The following is a 17,306-nucleotide window of genomic DNA, read 5'->3' as shown; positions in this document are numbered from 1 at the left end:
GTGCCCTGGCACCCGCCTATGTATGTGAGCTGGGTTTTCTGGGGTGTCTCCTCTCTTCCCCCTCCCCGCAGGGATCCCAGCGAGCAGCCCCCATCCTCCCTCTCCCCCCCGGGACCCCGGGTCACCGGTCCCTCGCTCTACCTTTGCACACGGGCAGCGGCCCATTCCAGTGCGACGGCTGGCCCAGGATGCAGCGGATGGTCACCTCGCCCGTCAGCTCGAAGCCCTCGTAGCACATGAAGGTGAGCGACTCCCCCGGCAGGTACAGGCGCTTGTACAGGATCTGGTAGCCGTTTTCCGGTAACCCTGGGTTGTCACAGGCCAGAGACTCCTCGGCTGGAAGGCAAGGCGACTGCATGAGACCAGGCACGCTGGGGGGGGGGGGTGCCTCTCCAGAGCCTGGCCTCCCCGTCCCCTTCCCCACACCCCCGCCCCGTGTGGAGCCCTGCCCCTCCCCCTGCACCTGGATACAGATTTCAGCACCAGGCTGTAGAACCTGGCTGCTACTGCTTATCAGCCGTGTGACCCCCAGCAAGCAGCTGGGGTCACACTTAATCCTCCGCCTGCAGCGCCAGTACCCCGGGTTCTAGTCCCAGTTGGGGTGCCAGTTCTAGTCCTGGTTGCTCCTCTTCCAGTCCAGCTCTCTGCTGTGGCCCGGGAGTGCAGTGGCAGATGGCCCAAGTGAAATATTTAGTTTGTGGTGTGGTTGTGAATATTAAATACAGCAGTAAAGCGTATAATATAGCGCTTTGTACATGCAAGTCATTCAATAAAGGGTAGCTATTATTCCTGAAACATACATTGACAATTTTTTGACAGGCAGAGTGGACAGTGAGAGAGAGAGACAGAGAGAAAGGTCTTCCTTTTGCCGTTGGTTCACCCTCCAATGGCCACCACGGCTGGCGCGCTGCAATTGGCGCACCGCGCTGATCCGAAGGCAGGAGCCAGGTGCTTTTCCTGGTCTCTTGTTCTAGACTCCTTTTTCCGCTGGTTCACCCCCCAATGGCTGCTGCGGCTGGTGCACCGCGCTGATCCGATGCCAGGAGCAAGGTGCTTCTCCTGGTCTCCCATGCGGGTGCAGGGCCCAAGGACCTGGGCCATCCTTCACTGCCTTCCCCCAATCCTGGCTGTTACAGGCATTTGGGAAGTGAACCAGCAGATAAAATATTTCTGTCTTCTTAGGCTAAGGGTCAGCCCCTGAGACAGGACATTACACTGCCACTGCTGGGGCTACACCCTCTCTGATCTCAGCCGAACGAGAACAAGGGTCCATGCTGCATAGGGATTTCAGGGGCCGACTCGGACCATGGCAGCAACGCGCGCGCGATGCTCTCGGCACGAGGGCTGCTGGTGGTGTTGATCTGTGAAAGCCTCCTCTTGTTCCTCATGTTACACCTGCCCTACCCGGCCCATGAGGCCAGGTCTTGTCTTTCAATCCTCATTTTTCCCCCTTCTCCTCCAGGAAGCCTCCTGTGATGCCTCCTACCACCACCGGAGTCACCAGGATCTTCAGTTCTCCCTCCGCCCAAGCTCGGCACGCACAGTAGGGGAATACAGTTGCTTAGCAAGGATTTCCCTCCCTGGAGATAAGCCTGTGAACTTCAACTCCAGGCTCAGGGTCTGTAACCCAGTGGGAGTGCAGTAAGTGGCCACACTGCCCTCTTGTGGCTGCTCTGCTCAACTGCAGACCCACATTCCAGGTAACCCAAGGAGGGTTGCACCTGGGGGCTCACGCAGCCCTTCCAGGCCCTCTTCTCTGGCCGTGTTCTTTTTTAGCTTCCGGGTGGACTGGGCTGCCAGCTTTGCACACAGACTGCAAATCCTAAACCATTTACAAAGATTTATGATTTAAACACTATTGAGGGGCAGGTGTTCGGCGTCGCCACGAGGAGGCCACTGGGTGGCGCTGTTGCCTCCCTTGGTGCTTTTCTCTCCGGTGCTGGAGTGTGAGGGAGGGGCCCCTAGACAGCCCTGAGGTCCCCCTGCGGCGTGGGAGTCCCCCTCTTGGGGCGCACGGGCACAACCTGTGACTTGCTTTCATCCAACAGGATGTGGACTCCCATGCCACTTCTGTCTGGCTGCACTTGAGCTTGGGTGGAAGAATTGGCCACGCCGTGAGTGGCCTTGGAGAAAAGCCCACGCGACCAAGAGACAGAGGGTGACCGCTCGGTGACAACAGCTTCTAAGGGACCAGATCCTGTGAGCAAACCACGTGAGCGTGGAGGGGGACCCTCCCCCGGCTGTGCCTTTGGCCGATACCCCAGCCCCAGGGTCTGTCGTGGGAGAAACCAGAGGACCCCGTGCAGCCGTGCCCAGCCCCCAGCCCCGCAGAGGCTCAGAGACAACACACGTGCGTTGGCTGGCGTGTCTTGTTGTGCCCGGTGAGTACCAGAACCCCCCCCACTCCAGATCTGCCTCCGTGCGTGGGCGTCCTCTGTCCAGGAACCTGCACATACCTCCCCAGAGCTGTTTCTGGCACTGTTCGGTTGCACGTGGGTGGGAGCCGGCAGTGCAGAGAACAGCTCTGACCCTGGTGCCCCGGGAGCCCCGAGAGGTGGTGCGTGGGACCTTTCCCTCAGGGCCAGGGGACTGAGCAGAACCCTGCAGGTTGCACAACGCGGATGGGAAGCAGTGGCTGAGCCAACACACAGCAGGTGCCTCCTGTTGTCCCAGGTGAGCCGCTTCTTCGGAGTCGCCGGCAGGTGGGGCAGTGCTGGTCCTGCCCCCTCACAGGACCTCGGTCGGTTGGAGCTGTTCCGCAAAGCCCAGATAGGGGCGTCGTTTTGGCCACAGTCTCTGCCACTCCCTATTGCTTTACACAGAGTCTCTGTGGGGATTGGTTCCAGGGCACCCTGCGGGTACCAGAATCCACAGCTGCTCGAGTCCCTGTCAGCTGGGGTTGTCTCTGCACAGGACCTGTGCGGATCTCGCATACACGTAGCTGTCCCCAACACAAGGCAAACGCTCTGTGCACAGCCGTATGTCTAGGGACTGACGACAAGAAAAGAGCTGTGCACACGTTCTGCCGGGATGCATTTTTCAAGCGAATGTGTTTTTGTTTATTTGAAAGGCGGAGTGACACAGAGACACAGGAGGAGAGAGAAAGATTTTCCATCTGCGGGTTCACTCCCCAAATGGCTGCAGTGGCCAGAACTGGGCCGGGCTGAAGCCAGGAGCCTGGAGCTCCACCCAGGTCTCCCACATGGGTGGCAGGGACTGCAGCACTTGGGCCGCCCCTGCTGCCTCCCAGGTACATGAACAGGGAGCTGGATTGGAAGTGGAACAGACAGATCTTGAACTGGTACTCTGATATGGGATGCCGGTGCTGCAGGCTGTGGCTTAACCCGCTGTGCCACAAGCCCTCGCTTTTTCTCATTTTCTTTGCCAAGCCAAGCCAAGCGAGCCCCCCGCCGGGACACTGTCGGAAGCCGTGCTGGCAACTCCAGGGGCGCCCGGGGTTCTCTCTGGGCAGGCAGTGCCATGCATTGCACTTCACAGTTTACAAACTCCGGGTCCAGAACTCGCTGCCTCGGCTTCACCTCCTGTGCTGTGGGATTGCTTTGCACCTGCTGGGCCGGGAGCTGGGCGTGCAGGAGCACATCAGAGAAGTGCATTTTCTCCAAGGAGAGAGGAGAATGCCCCGGTTGTGGCCATCCGTGTCCTAACAGCTGTTCTGGGCACGAAGGAGAAACCTCCTTCTCCTCCCCCTGCGGTGGACGCGGCTTGGTCTTCCAAGTTAAGTCTCAAATGCATCACCTGCAGTGCTAACTGTTGACCAGCAGGTGGCAGTGGTAACTCAAAAGGCTTTCCCCAGGATCTCCAGGGATTGCCAGTGTCATGAACACTAAAGGTATTTATTGAGTACCTCGGGTGTGTACTCTGATGAGCCAGGTAGACAAGGTCCCTGCCTACCATCTGTTCAGGTGCGTATTCCACAACTATCTCCTGTGTGCCCACGGGTGCTAGGCACGCTGGCGCCCCCTGGGGCTGGGGGAGAGCAGGTGCAAGAGAGACAAATGATCAGAGCTGCCGCAGGTGCAGGAAGTGGGGGGGCGGGGGGGCGGGGAGCCTTTCCCTCTGTCCTCCGCACGGGCTGAGTCCCACAACCACCCACGCCCTCCAGCTCCCTGGCACCGCCCCTCTCATGCATTTTGATTTAATTATCCCCCAGAGTGTTCTTCTTGGAAGCCCCCCTCTGTGACGGACCCCTGTGCTTGTTAATATATTTCTAAGCGCCACGATGACAGTGATGGAAAAGTAGCCCCCCTCCTCTTGAAACAAGCGTCAGCTGGGGCTGACGCTTCGGCTCACTAGGCTAGTCCTCCGCCTGCGGAGCCGGCACCCCGGGTTCTAGTCCCGGTCAGGGCGCCGGATTCTGTCCCGGTTGCCCCTCTTCCAGGCCAGCTCTCTGCTATGGCCAGGGAGTGCAGTGGAGGATGGCCCAAGTCCTTGGGCCCTGCACCCCACGGGAGACCAGGAGAAGCACCTGGCTCCTGGCTTTGGATCAGCGCGCTGAGCAGGCCGCAGCATGCCAGCCGCGGCGGCCATTGGAGGGTGAACCAACGGCAAAGGAAGACCTTTCTCTGTTTCTCTCTCTCACTGTCCACTCGGCCTGTCAAAAACAAAACTGAAGTTCAGCTGGGTCTCAGAGCCACTGCTTCGCTGTCTCAACATGGTTAATACACTAATCCATCACTTAATGAGTTCATTTCTAAAATATTTAAACATCCATCCTGTGTGAGATGATCTGCATGTATTATTTCTAATCCTGCCCCAAAGCCTTAACGGAAGGCACCGCCGTGGCAAAAATACCCAGCATGTGCCGCGTGCGTCCTCCAGACTCTGTTCTGGAATTCTGTAGCTGGAACTTGGCCAATAATCGCGGCTTCAAGACACTGACATTATCATCATCTACATTTTTTTTTAAATAAAAAGATTTGTTTATTTAGGGGCTGGCACTGTGGTGTAGTGGCTAAAGCTGCTGCCTGCGGTGCCGGCATCCCACATGGGCGCCGGTTCGAGTCCCGGCTGCTCCACCCCACACCGTCCTGGCGAGCGAGTGCTGTGCCTGATCCTCTGAAGACAGAAGTGGCAGCAGGTGCTGTGATATGTGGAACAGCAGGTGCAGGGGCAGGTCTGAGGCAGGAACCAGGAGCCATCGAGGGAGTCAGAGCGGACTTCCTGGAGGAAGTGTTGCTGCAGGCTGTGGTTATGTCCCCTCTAGACCTGCCTCTCCTCCCCTCATTGCCAGCAGACCCCGGGGGTCCCGACTGTCGCTCCCCGTCTTCATGGGGGAACGACACTGGACCCTGCGCTATTCTTTTCGTCTGCTCGGCCCTCCCCGGGTTTGCTGCTGGTTCTTCCCGGGTTGGCTACTATCCCTTCCACCTCCGTGGAAGGGCAGTTCCCCCTGGCCACATTCCCCACTTCCGCAGGGGAGCGGCACACCGCCGGCCGGCTTTCTCGGGGGCTGCACAGGTGTTCCCTTAGATGTTCCTGGTGCATGCCGTCTCTCTCCTCCTTTATAGTCCTCCTCTGCCAATCCCAACTCGGCTGCCCACACGCCGAGTACGCTGCTCTCCTCCAATCAGGAGCAAGTCCTACAGTTTATTAGTTGAACTGGAGGCAGCTGTGCAGAAGCTGTTTACTTCTCTCCCAGCGCCATATTGTGGGAGAGCAGATGCATAGAATAAGTCTTAATTCCAGTAACTCAGTCCAGTCCGGGCTGCTCCCCACACCGACAGCGTGGAGCGCACCTGTTCAGACACTGCTGAGTTTCCAGGGGATAGCACCGCAGGCCCCAAGCTGTGTGCCAAGACCCCCCAGGGCGCCACCGTGAACATGCAGGTGTGCAGTGGGAGCCTCTAAAGCTGCGAGGAAACGCGGTGACGTCGGCAGGGCTCTCGCGGACGGCGGCTCTGGGCCACCTGGAACAGGAGGTGGGGAGCTGCCGTCCCCGCTGGGCCCCGCGTTTGCGATTTGTCCGGCCCAGGCGGTGCACATGTGCGTTCTTCGAGAACGAAAGGAAAATATTTTTCTTTCCATTTGCAGGCGTGGATTTTTCAAAAGGCAGCCGCCTTGTCCAGATGTCGTGATTTATTAAGTTGTTTGAGAGAGGCGACTGTGAGGTACTTGGGTTTAGAAATCCGAAACTTCCTGAGACTCCAAGGGTGGGTGAGTCGGTAGGTGTGGAAATGTCCGTGCTTGTTGAATGGAGAAGTGAGGGGCTCCCAACGACTCTGACTGGTGGAGAACAGGCTTCTTTCTCACCGACAAGCCCCAGAGAGGGCAAGCTACTCGGCCATGGTTGCCCAGCAAAGCCATGGCATCTGACCGCAAATCCCAGACTTGTCCCCCTCCTATGCCTGGCTCATCTGTTCCTTTTTTTTTGTTTTTAAAGATTTATTTGTTTGTTTGAAAGGCAGAGTTATAGAGAGGCAGAGAGAGAGAGAGAGAGAGAGAGAGAGAGAGAGAGAGAGAGGTCTTTCATCTGCTGGTTCATTCCCCAAATGACCGCAAAGGCCAGAGCTGCGCCGATCTGCAGGAGCCAGGAGCTTCTTCCGGGTCTCCCACGTGGGTGCAGGGGCCCGAGGACTTGGGCCATCTTCTGCTGCTTTCCCAGGCCACAGCAGAGAGCTGGATGGGAAGTGGAGCAGCCGGGACTTGAACCAGCACCCATATGGGATGCCGGTACCACAGGTGGCGGCTTTACCCGCTATGCCACAGCGCCGGCCCCACTCCTCTGTTCTTGATATGGCCTGGGGAGCAGAGACCAGCAGTGCAGAGACGCGATTCCGAGTCCCAGCCAGACCCACCATGGCCTTGGGCCAGTGGCCGCGCACAGAGGCGGGAACCAAGGAGGGTGTGATCAGTTTTAGCTCCTGCCTCACGGGCTTGTTGGTGGGAGATCTTTGTCAGCAGAGAGGCCGGACTGCCGTGGGCTGTGGTGGGAAGACGCGGGTGGGTTTATCCAGGCTCGAGGTAGAATTCTGGGTTTTTCCTCTCTCTGCTATGTGACGTCAGGGAAGCCACTCACCTTCTCTGGGCCAAGAGCTCCTTCCTGGTCTCCCATAGGGTGGCAGGGGCTCATGCACTTGGGTCATCGCCTGCTAAACCTTCCCAAGCGCGTGAGCAGGGAGCTGGAGCAGAAGCAGAGCAGCCGGGTCTCGAACCTGTGCTTGGACGTAGGATGCTGTTGGAAGCAGCGGCTTCACCCACCGTGCCACAGCCTCGGACCCCATAGTTCCTTTTCGAGTGGACATAAACACGCACTCACACAGTTTAGTGAGGGCTAAGCGTGTGGGCGCTGGGGAAGGGCTCGTCACGGCAAAGGCGCTCGGCAAATCAAGCTGCTGTCTCCCTGACAACCTCACCCTTAGCCAGAGCGTCAAGCCAGAGGGTGTCTAGCCTAGCGGTTAAGATGCCTGCACCCCACCCTGGAATACCTGGGTCTGAGTCCCTGCCCCAGCACCCGACTCCAGCCTCCTGCTAATATGCACCCCAACAGGCAGCAGTGATGGCTCAAGGAGTTGGGTCCCTGCCGTCCACAGGGGAGACCTGGGTTGAATTCCTGGCTCCTGGCTTCAGCCCGGTCCAGCCCTGGCTGTTGCGGGCATATGGGGGAATGAACCAGAGGATGGAAGCTCTCTCTGTCTCTTGTCATCTCGATTGAAAACCGAAGAAGGAAATATTCTCAGATTCCACACTACCCCCCTCCCGCTCGGATGCCGCCCTGATAGGATGCTGTCATCCCTTGGCCTGCCCTGGCAGCTGTCCCTGCCCCCTGCCTGGCCTGCCTGTCGCTGCTGCCGCATGCTGGCTCTTTATGGGGCTTCCGGGAGGTCCACACGTCTCCTGGCACCCGGCTCTGCCCGTGAACTCATTAGCGCGGGTGTCAGGGAAGCCATGTCAGCTCGGCCCAGCAGGTGTGGGGTGGGGCTTCCAGGGAAAGGAGGGCCCCTGTGGGAGGAGTGCGTGCTGCTCACTTCCCTCCTGAGTGCGGGGGCCGGGGTGGGTGGGTAGGGGGGTACTTTAGGGACACTGCTTCATTAGCATAGCACCTTGGCAGCCCCGTCTCCTGGTATTTTTAAATAAAATTTATTTTAAGCGTATCATCTCTGGAGCCTGAGTTACTAAATGCGTTTCTGATTGCATTCATGGTGGCCAGAAGGAGTGGCAGCCGTACTTCCTAATGGTAGGCTTGGACCAAGGGACACGGGTTATCCCACAGTTCTGGGGGCCGGGCAGGGCTGTGGTGCCCACACAGCCTGCAGGGGAGCCCTCTCCCAGCCTCCTCCAGCCTCCTGCCCAGCTGAGGCTCTGTGGTCTGCCGCTGTCACCTCCTGTCACTGTCCCTGGATCTGGGTCTCCAGCCGCATCCGATCTCCCTCTCCTTATAAGGACACGCTGTGGCTTGAATACAAGTTGGTCCCGAAACTTGTGCAGAAGTTTAACCACGCCCTCCCCCACCCAAGTCTTCTGTTAATGGTCTTAAAAGCCAACCTCATTCAATTAGGGTGTTTGGAGGCGGGGCCTCTGGGGACTGAATAAGATTAGCTCTGGTCAGTAGGGAGCGGCCCCCAGGTGGGAATCCTGGTGCACTTAGAAGGAGGCAGAGACACCACAGGCAGGGAGAGACACAGACGGACATGGGTGCTGCCGTCTCCTGCCCTGCCCTGGGCCCTGGGCCACCTCAGCCCCCTGCTGCGACAAGACCACTGCTGGAGGTAACACCAGTGGAGCCTGCCTGACGTTGGGCTGTGACCTCCAGGACTGGGGTCCGAAATAAGCCTCTTTGTCATTTGCATCGGATGCAGGTGAACGAGCAGCAAACTTACTGGGACTTTATTTTTTTCCTTTCCTTACCCAAAGTTAAATTCTTAGCTCTCCGGCAGAATCAAGACTCCATGCAGCTTCTGGAATTGAAGCCATTCCCCGTAAGGAGCTGTACAATGCACCGCTTAACACATCCGTGCAGCAGGCAGCTTGCACGCCCCAAGACTGTGCGAAGCTCTGTTCCTTCCAGGTAACCCCTACTTCCGCAAGGCACTTGCTGTGAACCTGGCCACAGAGAACCTGGGGAAGCTGTGAAAACGGCCTGGGTTTGCATCTGGTTTCCTCTGTTAGCCAGCTGCTCTGCTGCTAGCCAGCTGCTCCACTGCTAGCCAGCTGCTCCACTGTTGACCAGCTCTGGGACGCAGGGCATTGCTTCCGTCCCTCTGAGTGTTAGCAGCTTTATCTCAGTAGAAACCTTAACTCAACGCTCCCAGGGCTACTGAGGAACAACGGAGGGACACTTGGCAGGGGACTTGGTGCAGTGTCCCGTAAACTTCCCATCAGTGTGCTAGAACAAGTCTCTGTAATGGTGATGAACACGATCCAAGCCCCGCCCTCTCGGACCTGCGCCTTCGTGCCATACTCCCCGCAGCACTCACAGACACAGTGGGGCAGGCGGGACGTCCAGATGGGGGTGCCCGTCTCGCGGCTGTAGCAGGTGAGCAGAGAGCTGCCTTCCAGCACAAAGCCGGGGTTGCAGGTGTACTGGATGGTGGTGCCCACCAGCAGCACGGGATCCGAAATCAGGCGGGTAGAGTGCTCCACCTCTCCGGGGTCACTGCAATACATGACTGTAGGGAGGCAATCAGAGCAAGACACGGAGTCAGACCACGACGTGGAGTCAGACACGACACAGAGTCAGACATGATGTGGAGTCAGACCACAACACGGAGTCAGGCACAACACAGAGTCAGACACGACATGGAGTCAGACCACGACATGACGTGGAATCAGACATGACATGAAGTCTGACATGACACAGAATCACACACAACATGGAGTCAGACCACGACACGGAGTCAGACATGACGTGGAGTCAGACCACGACACAGAGTCAGACCACGACACGGAGTCAGACATGACACGAAATCAGACCACGACATGACGTGGAATCAGACATGACATGAAGTCTGACATGACACAGAATCACACACAACACGGAGTCAGACCACGACACAGAGTCAGACCATGATGTGGAATCAGACACGACATGGAGTCAGACCATGACGTGGAATCAGACATGACACGGAATCAGACATGACATGGAGTTAGACCACAACATGACGTGGAATCAGATCACGACATGGAATCAGACACGACACGATGTGGAATCAGACATGACATGGAGTCAGACCATGACACGGAATCACACACAACATGGAGTCAGACCATGATGTGGAGTCAGACATGACATGGAGTCAGACATGACATGGAGTCACACACAACATGGAGTCAGACCATGACACGGAATCACACATGATACAGGATAAGACCACGACATGGAATCAGACATGACACAGAGTCAGACCACGACACAGGGTCAGACTACAATGTGGAGTCAGACATGACACAGGATCAGACCATGACACGGGGTCAGACATGACAGGGGTCAGACATGACATGGGGTCAGACCACAGCATATCAGAACTCATGGTGCTCAGAGGTTTGCTGAGAATGACAGAAGGATCCAGGTTTCTTTTGGAAAGATAATGCATCTTTTGCTCATCAAAGGTGGCGGGAGAGACCTGAATTTAATTCTTCTTTTAGGAATTTGCCCAATTTTCCCTAGGCCACAAAGGCCTACCTTTAAGGTTGTACATTGCACTGTTATTTTGCAATAATCTTTTAAAAAATGAAAATCTTGGGGCTGGCGCTGTGGCACAGCGGGTTAAAGCCCTGGCCTGCAGTGCCAGTGTCCTATATGGGCACCGGTTCGAGTCCTGGCTGCTCCACTTCCAATCCAGCTCTCTGCTATGGCCTGGGAAAGCAGTAGAAGATGGCCCAAGTCCTTGGGCCCCTGCACCCACGTGGGAGACCTGGAAGAAGCGCCCAGCTCCTGGCCTCGAATTAGCGTAGCTCTGGCCGTTGTGGCCAATTGGGGAGTGAACCAGCAGATGGAAGACCCCTCTCTCTCTCTCTCTGCCTCTCCTCTCTCTGTGCAACTCTGACTTTCAAATAAATAAATAAATCTTAAAAAAAAGAAAATCTTTCAGCAGGGAAAGAGTTAAACATGGGACAGCCCATCCAGGGAGAAGCCAGCACAGCAGGTAAGGGGAAGGTTGGGGCGGGGGGGGGGGGGGGCTCTGCTGCTCCCTGTGCAGTGCTGACTGTAGTAAAACAAGCAGGCACGACTTTTTTAAAATTAAAACCTCAATTCAGATAAGAGGAAAAGAACAAGCCAATTAAGAAAGGATGAAGTGGATGAATGTGTGATATGAAAAAAATATCCATATTTCGGAGTTGAGGAAAAGCAGTCGCAAGGCACTCTGTATAAACGGATCCCTTTCCGGTAGAATCACGCTGTCTGAAGCCAATTCTCTCGCTGCTCCCCGTCCACACACAGACACGCTCACGTGTCGAGCTTATCTCACAAAGCTCTCGCAAAGTGGAACTATGTACTTTAGTGGAAAAAGTTTGAAATCCTGGGACCAGTGTGGTGGCACAGGGAGTTAAGCCGCTGCCTGCAGCGCCGGCTTCCCATATGGACGCCGGTTCAAGTCCCAGCTGCTCCACTTCCAATCCAGCTCCCAGCTATGGCCTGGGAAAACAGTGGAAGATGGACCAAGTGCTTGGACTCTTGCCATTCACGTGGGAGACTCAGAAGGAGCTCCTGGCTCCTGGCTTCAGCTTGGCCCAACCCCAGCCATGGTGGCCATTTTGGGAGTGAACCGACGGATGGAAGATCTCCCTGTCTCTCCTTTCTCTCTCTGTCACTCTGCCTTTCAAATAAATAATACACCTTTCAGACACATTCTGAAATGCATGCATAGTGTTTGCACGATGTGCATTTCCGTGAACTTTTTGCGTAGTCCATATGTGTCCCTGTGTCACATGTACACACACACACGTGTGTGCACGCTCACACCGTTGGAACAAGTTGGAGTGAACATCTCATAGGAGCATCACTTCCGGCCAGTTGAGTCCTTCCTGACTTCGTTATTTTCCCACTTCCTGGGAGTGAAAAGTGAGCGTTTGCTCAGTGCGGTTGGAGACGGGATTCTGCACATCGTCTGATGTCAGAGAGCAGTTGGCCCGATGTAAGGCATTCACGACGGCCAGGGAGCCCCACGTCCCATGGGGCTTTGCTGACGTCACCTGGATGCAGACTGGGTGAGGGACCCAGCGAGTGAGCATCAAACACCCAAGGCAACAAGGACCCAGAACAAATCTGTTTGTTCTAACTTGGACCTCTCTTGGGACAAAGATTGAAGCAGGCGGGAAAACTTTCCACGGGCAGCTTGCTGATACCCCTTCCTGGTCCTTACGATTTTTTAGAGGTCGCCCCTCTTCCAGGCCAGCTCTCTGCTGTGGCCCGGGAGTGCAGTGGAGGATGGCCCAGGTCCTTGGGCCCTGCACCCGCATGGGAGACCAGGAGAAGCACCTGGCTCCTGGCTTCGGATCAGTACGGTGCGCTGGCCGCAGCGCGCCAGCCGTGGTGGCCATTGGAGGGTGAACCAACGGCAAAGGAAGACCTTTCTCTTTGTCTGTCTCTCTCTCACTGTCCACTCTGCCTGTCAAAAAAAAATGTTAAGTCTATGCATCCAAGGAATCTTCAAAAAATACAGAAGCAGTGCATTTTGTGAAAAAAAAATTCTTGGAAAATGGGATTAAAAGATGTGCTTTATGTTGATGCAAGAAATCTTGAAATTCATGCACAATTTTTTCACAATACACATCTCCACGAACATTTTGAAGATCTCTCCGTGCATGGCTTCTTATTTTTTTTTGCACCAACATAAATTCACCTAATTTTTTAAAAAAATATTTATTTGAAAGAAGAAAGAGAGAGAGAGAGGAGAGGAGTTAGTTTCTATTTGCAGGTTCACTCCTCAAATGGCCAAGTCCAGATCAGGTTGAAGCCAAGAGCTGGTAACTCCATCTAGGTCTCCCCTGTGGGCGGCAGGGGCCCAAGCTTGGGCCACCTTCCACTTCCTTCCCAGAAGCATTGGCAGGGAGCTGGATGGGAAGTGGAGCAGCCGGGACTTGAACCAGAACTCATAGGGGAAGCTGGCTTTGCAGGCAGTGGCTTAACCCACTGTGCCCCAAGGCAGGAGCCAAACATATCTTTCAAGACCATTTCCCATGCACGTTGCCGTCCCCTGTCCCCTTGTACAGCTGCAGGGTCCCGTGCACAGCTCGTGTAGCCAGTGCTGTGGCTCTGTGGCGGGTTCTTCCGAGTCCCCCACAGTTGGAATCGGTTTTCTTGGATGTTGAAAGGGTTGTGCCAGTGACTTTCACGCCTCGGCCCTGACAGCGTCTTTCTCTGTGTGCGCTTCCTGTTTCTTACTATGCAATTGATGATTCAAGTCTTAGCGAACAGCTCTGCCCGTCTGTCCCAGAGCCTCAGCCAGAGCACGAAGACTAGCTCATGATTTAGGATGCAGACTGCGGAAGGCTGGGAGATGGGGCCACTTCCAAATTATCTCCCGTCCCTGCTGGGGAGACACCAGCGTGGCCACCAGCAGCACTGTCGCTGTGTGTCTGGTCTGCATGCCTGGGGTGGGGGCGGGGCGGCAGAAGCAATTCTGAGTCTGGGGTGCTTACAGCTGATGAGGTCAGCTTACATACGGGAAGGGTTTATAACTGGGGCCCCAAGAACCAGCCTGAGCTTGTTTAACATGGCTGTTACAGGATCACAAAGACCCAAACCTGAATGCTGTTTGCACATCAGCTACAGGTAAGGGAGCTTCAAAAAGGGAAGTGCACAGAATGATTTTTTTAAATTATTTTTAGATTCATTTGAAAGGCAGCCAGACAGAGATAGGCCATTTGCTGGTTCATTCCGCCAAATAAATGGGGTGGGATCAGGTGGGATCGGGCCAAACCCAAGGGCCAGGGTCTCATTTTTTTTTTTCTGACAGGCAGAGAGGACAGTGAGAGAGAGAGAGAAAGGTCTTCCTTTGCCGTTGGTTCACCCCTCAGTGGCCACTGCAGCCAGGTGCTGCGGCTGCGCTGATCCGAAGGCAGGAGCCAGGTGCTTCTCCTGGTCTCCCATGCAGGTGCAGGGCCCAAGCACTTGGGCCATCCTCCACTGCACTCCCGGGCCACAGCAGAGAGCTGGACTGGAAGAGGAGCAACCGGGACAGAATCCAGTGCCCCAACTGGGACTAGAATCTGGGTGCCAGTGCTGCAGGCGGAGGACTAGCCTAGTGAGCTGTGGCGCCGGCCCAGGGTCTCATTTCAAGTCGCTCATGTGGGTGCAGGGACGCAACTCCTTGGGTCATTGCCTGCTGTCTCCCAGGAATGCTGGACCAGGGAGCAGAGCCTGGACTGAAATCCTGGCCCCCTCCTATGGGATGAGAATGTCCCAAGTGGAGTCTTAGCTGCTGTGCCGAATGCCTGCCTGTGTTTATAATGCGACTTTCCATGACTTTTCAGAAGCTGTCTGCTATACCCAAGCAGCGCAGTGCACACCACTCCTGGCTGTCTCACACCCGGCTCCCAAGACCCCACCGAGGCAGGCGGCATAACCTTGGTGAGCGTTGGTGGGGGAGGAGGGAGGCAGATTCTACAGCACAGGTCTTGCCTGCCTCTAAGCAGAGCAACCCCCTGGGAGGGAGCCACCACTCGGTTCCCAGGGGAGAAAACGAGACTCTTCTTACTCTTCTCGCAGAACGGGGGGTCGCTGCTCCAGCTGAGGTCCCACTGGCAGGCGAGGGTGTCGCTGCCCACGATGTCGTAGCCGGGGTCGCACTGGTAGGTGATCCTGGCTCCCCGCACCAGCTCCGTGTGGGATGTGGTCTTCCAGCCGTTCTGGATCTCAGGCAGGTCTGAGCATGAGTCATTTCTGGACACCTCTTTAAGAAAAAAGCGTCACACTTAGAGGAGAAGGTGGCCTCTGGCTTGGGTCGCTCCTTGGAAATGTGGGAAAGGCTCGGAGAAGGAAGACCCCTCCGGGAATACCTAACAATCCTTCCACAATCCCTTACATGGCAAGAACGCTTCTGTCATGGGATTCTGCTACTACCCCTTCTGGGCCATGAAGACCAAATGCTCTGGTGAATAAAACCAACGTAGGGCTTAGAATCAGAGAGAACCCCAACTCTGCCACCTGCTGGGCGGGAAGCCGGCTGTGTCCTTTCTCCAAGACTCAGACCTCATTGTTCTGGAAGAACCTGTCTCACCGCAGCAGGCAGCTTCCAACATCTTCCCCAGTGACTCAACGACTCCCACCTCCCGGAGCTCACACTCACCGCTGGTCCCCACCCACCCTGAAGACGCAGGTGCAAACGCCGTCACGCGTGGGCCTAAAGACATTGACACTTTTTCCTCGCTCCCTGGAGGCAGCTGTCCTGCTGGAGAGAAACTGAAGCCTCTGTTCAGGGACCAGCCAGCCACACGTGGGGGCGTCTGGAAGCAGATGGGTGCAGCCCCAGGCAAGCACTGGCTGACATTGTGACATTGTGACATTGTGACTGCAACCTCTCAAGAGCGAACACAGGGTGGAGCTTCCAGCTAACGCTCTCCAGAATTGATGACTTGCAGGAACCGTGAGGCCACCCAAGGGCGTGGCTAACCTGGGGTGCAGTCTATTGCAACAGTAGCAGGAAACCAGGATGCCCAGCCTTTGCCTCAGAACACCGCTAAATCCTTGGGTTTGATGAACTACCAATGTTGTGCTTGTAACATGCATGACATACTTAGCTATCACAATGAAATGGTGGGCTATGTGGCTTGGTGGCCAAGCCACTGGCTAAGACGCCTGCCTCCTACATCGGAGTGCCTGGCTCTGACTCCTGACTCCAGCTTCTTGCTAACTCAGACCTTGGGAAGCAGCACTGATGGCACAAGTAATTGGGTCCCTGATACCTGTGTGGGAGACCTGGGTTGTGTTCCTGGCTCTCGGCTTTGGTATGGCCCAGTCCTGGCTATCGCAAGCATAGCCATAGGGGGTGAAGCACTGGATGGGAGGGCCCCTCTGCTCCTGTCTCTCAAATAAATCAATCAATAAATACTTTTAATTTATTTGCCTTGAAAGACAAAGCAAGACAGACAGATAGATAGAACTTCCATCTGCTGGTTCACTCCCCAGATACCAGCAATGGGCAGAGTTGGGCCAGGCTTAAGCCAGGAGCCCAGAATTCCACTCAGGCCTCCCACCTGGGTGGCAGGGACTCAAGCATTTGAGCAGGATGCATTAGCAGGAAGCTGGATTGGAAGCAGAGTAGTCGGGACTTGAACCGGCACTTGGATAGAAGAAGCAGGCATTTCAAACAGTGGCTTCCCTCTGTGTGCCACCATAACATCTATCCCAGAAATGAATTTTTAGAAATAGCTCTTGGTATAGTGTCCAAATCAAGTCACATATCGTCAGTGACTATTGATTTTACTCCAGAACCTGCCAGCCACAGTGTACCATTGCAGAGTCTTCCTCCAACAAACCCTCGTGACTAAGACAGCAAGGCAGAGCCCATGCCTAGGATCCTTGCTCCCCGAGTGCCCACTGCGCAGACGTGGGGAAGAGAGCTAATTATGTCGAGTAATTAATTTGCAGCTCTCGTGCAAAGCCCCTCCACTGTCTGCAGGAGAGCCGTTCTGAGAAGCCGGCGATGGCTTTTCCTGGGATTTCATCGCGGTTTTATTTGGGGAAGGGAGCTCTCTTGGGTGTCTACGAGAAGAAGGGGGCAGGGAACCGGCTTCCAGAATAGCTTCGTGGGGGGATGAGAGCCTCTATTTTTAGACCTTTGAAAAAGCAGCCAAGCCCCGGCTTCAGGACACAGCTACTAATGCTCACACTGGGGATGAAAGGGAAGAAACGGGGGCACATACGAGACATGCGGTCTGCCTGTGCCAAGGGCTTTGAGACCGAGAGCGCGCTGCAGGGTGAGACCGTGGGGCTCCATGCCCCAGGAGGACTTCCTGTGTCCCCTGCGACAGTCACAGTATTTGTAATTCACTCGGCTGCTGGCTGGGTAGCAGAGCCTGGGACTACACCCTGGCTTCGCTGTGTACTAACTGGGTGGCCTTGGCTGAGCCTCTCAACTCCCTGTCTGTCAGTTCCCAGCCTCCGCTGCGCAGACCCTCACTCAGGAATTGGCATTTTTGCCAAGCATCCTAAGTGGAGGTTCTGGAATTGTCTCTTCTTCTGGGGCCTCTGTGGCTTTGTTAAGAATGAGGCAACTGGCCCAGGAGTCAGAAGATGACCTGATGACCCTCCTTCTTTAATTAATTGACTAATTCATTGTCTCCTTTCTTTAAGAAGCTGTGTGACTCTTTCATGTCAATTAACTGTTCTAAGCCTCATCGTCCTC

General features: G+C 55.6%; 1 protein-coding gene across 3 annotated transcripts in view; it reads right to left on the bottom strand.

Moving 5' to 3' along the window:
* The window catches only part of SEZ6L (seizure related 6 homolog like), a 192,107-nt gene that overhangs the window by 13,530 nt on the left and 161,271 nt on the right, over positions 1-17,306 (bottom strand). For all 3 annotated transcript variants that reach the window (XM_070066047.1, XM_070066048.1, XM_070066049.1), the window contains exons 11-13: positions 14,658-14,852; positions 9,435-9,626; positions 142-336 (exon numbers count right to left, since the gene is read on the bottom strand). In XM_070066047.1, coding sequence (XP_069922148.1) covers positions 142-336; positions 9,435-9,626; positions 14,658-14,852 — 582 coding nt within the window. The remainder of the gene's footprint in view (positions 1-141; positions 337-9,434; positions 9,627-14,657; positions 14,853-17,306) is intronic.

Source organism: Oryctolagus cuniculus, chromosome 21, assembly GCF_964237555.1.
Source record: "Oryctolagus cuniculus chromosome 21, mOryCun1.1, whole genome shotgun sequence".
Lineage (NCBI taxonomy): Eukaryota > Metazoa > Chordata > Mammalia > Lagomorpha > Leporidae > Oryctolagus > Oryctolagus cuniculus.
This window is presented reverse-complemented; position numbering and strand designations above follow the sequence as displayed.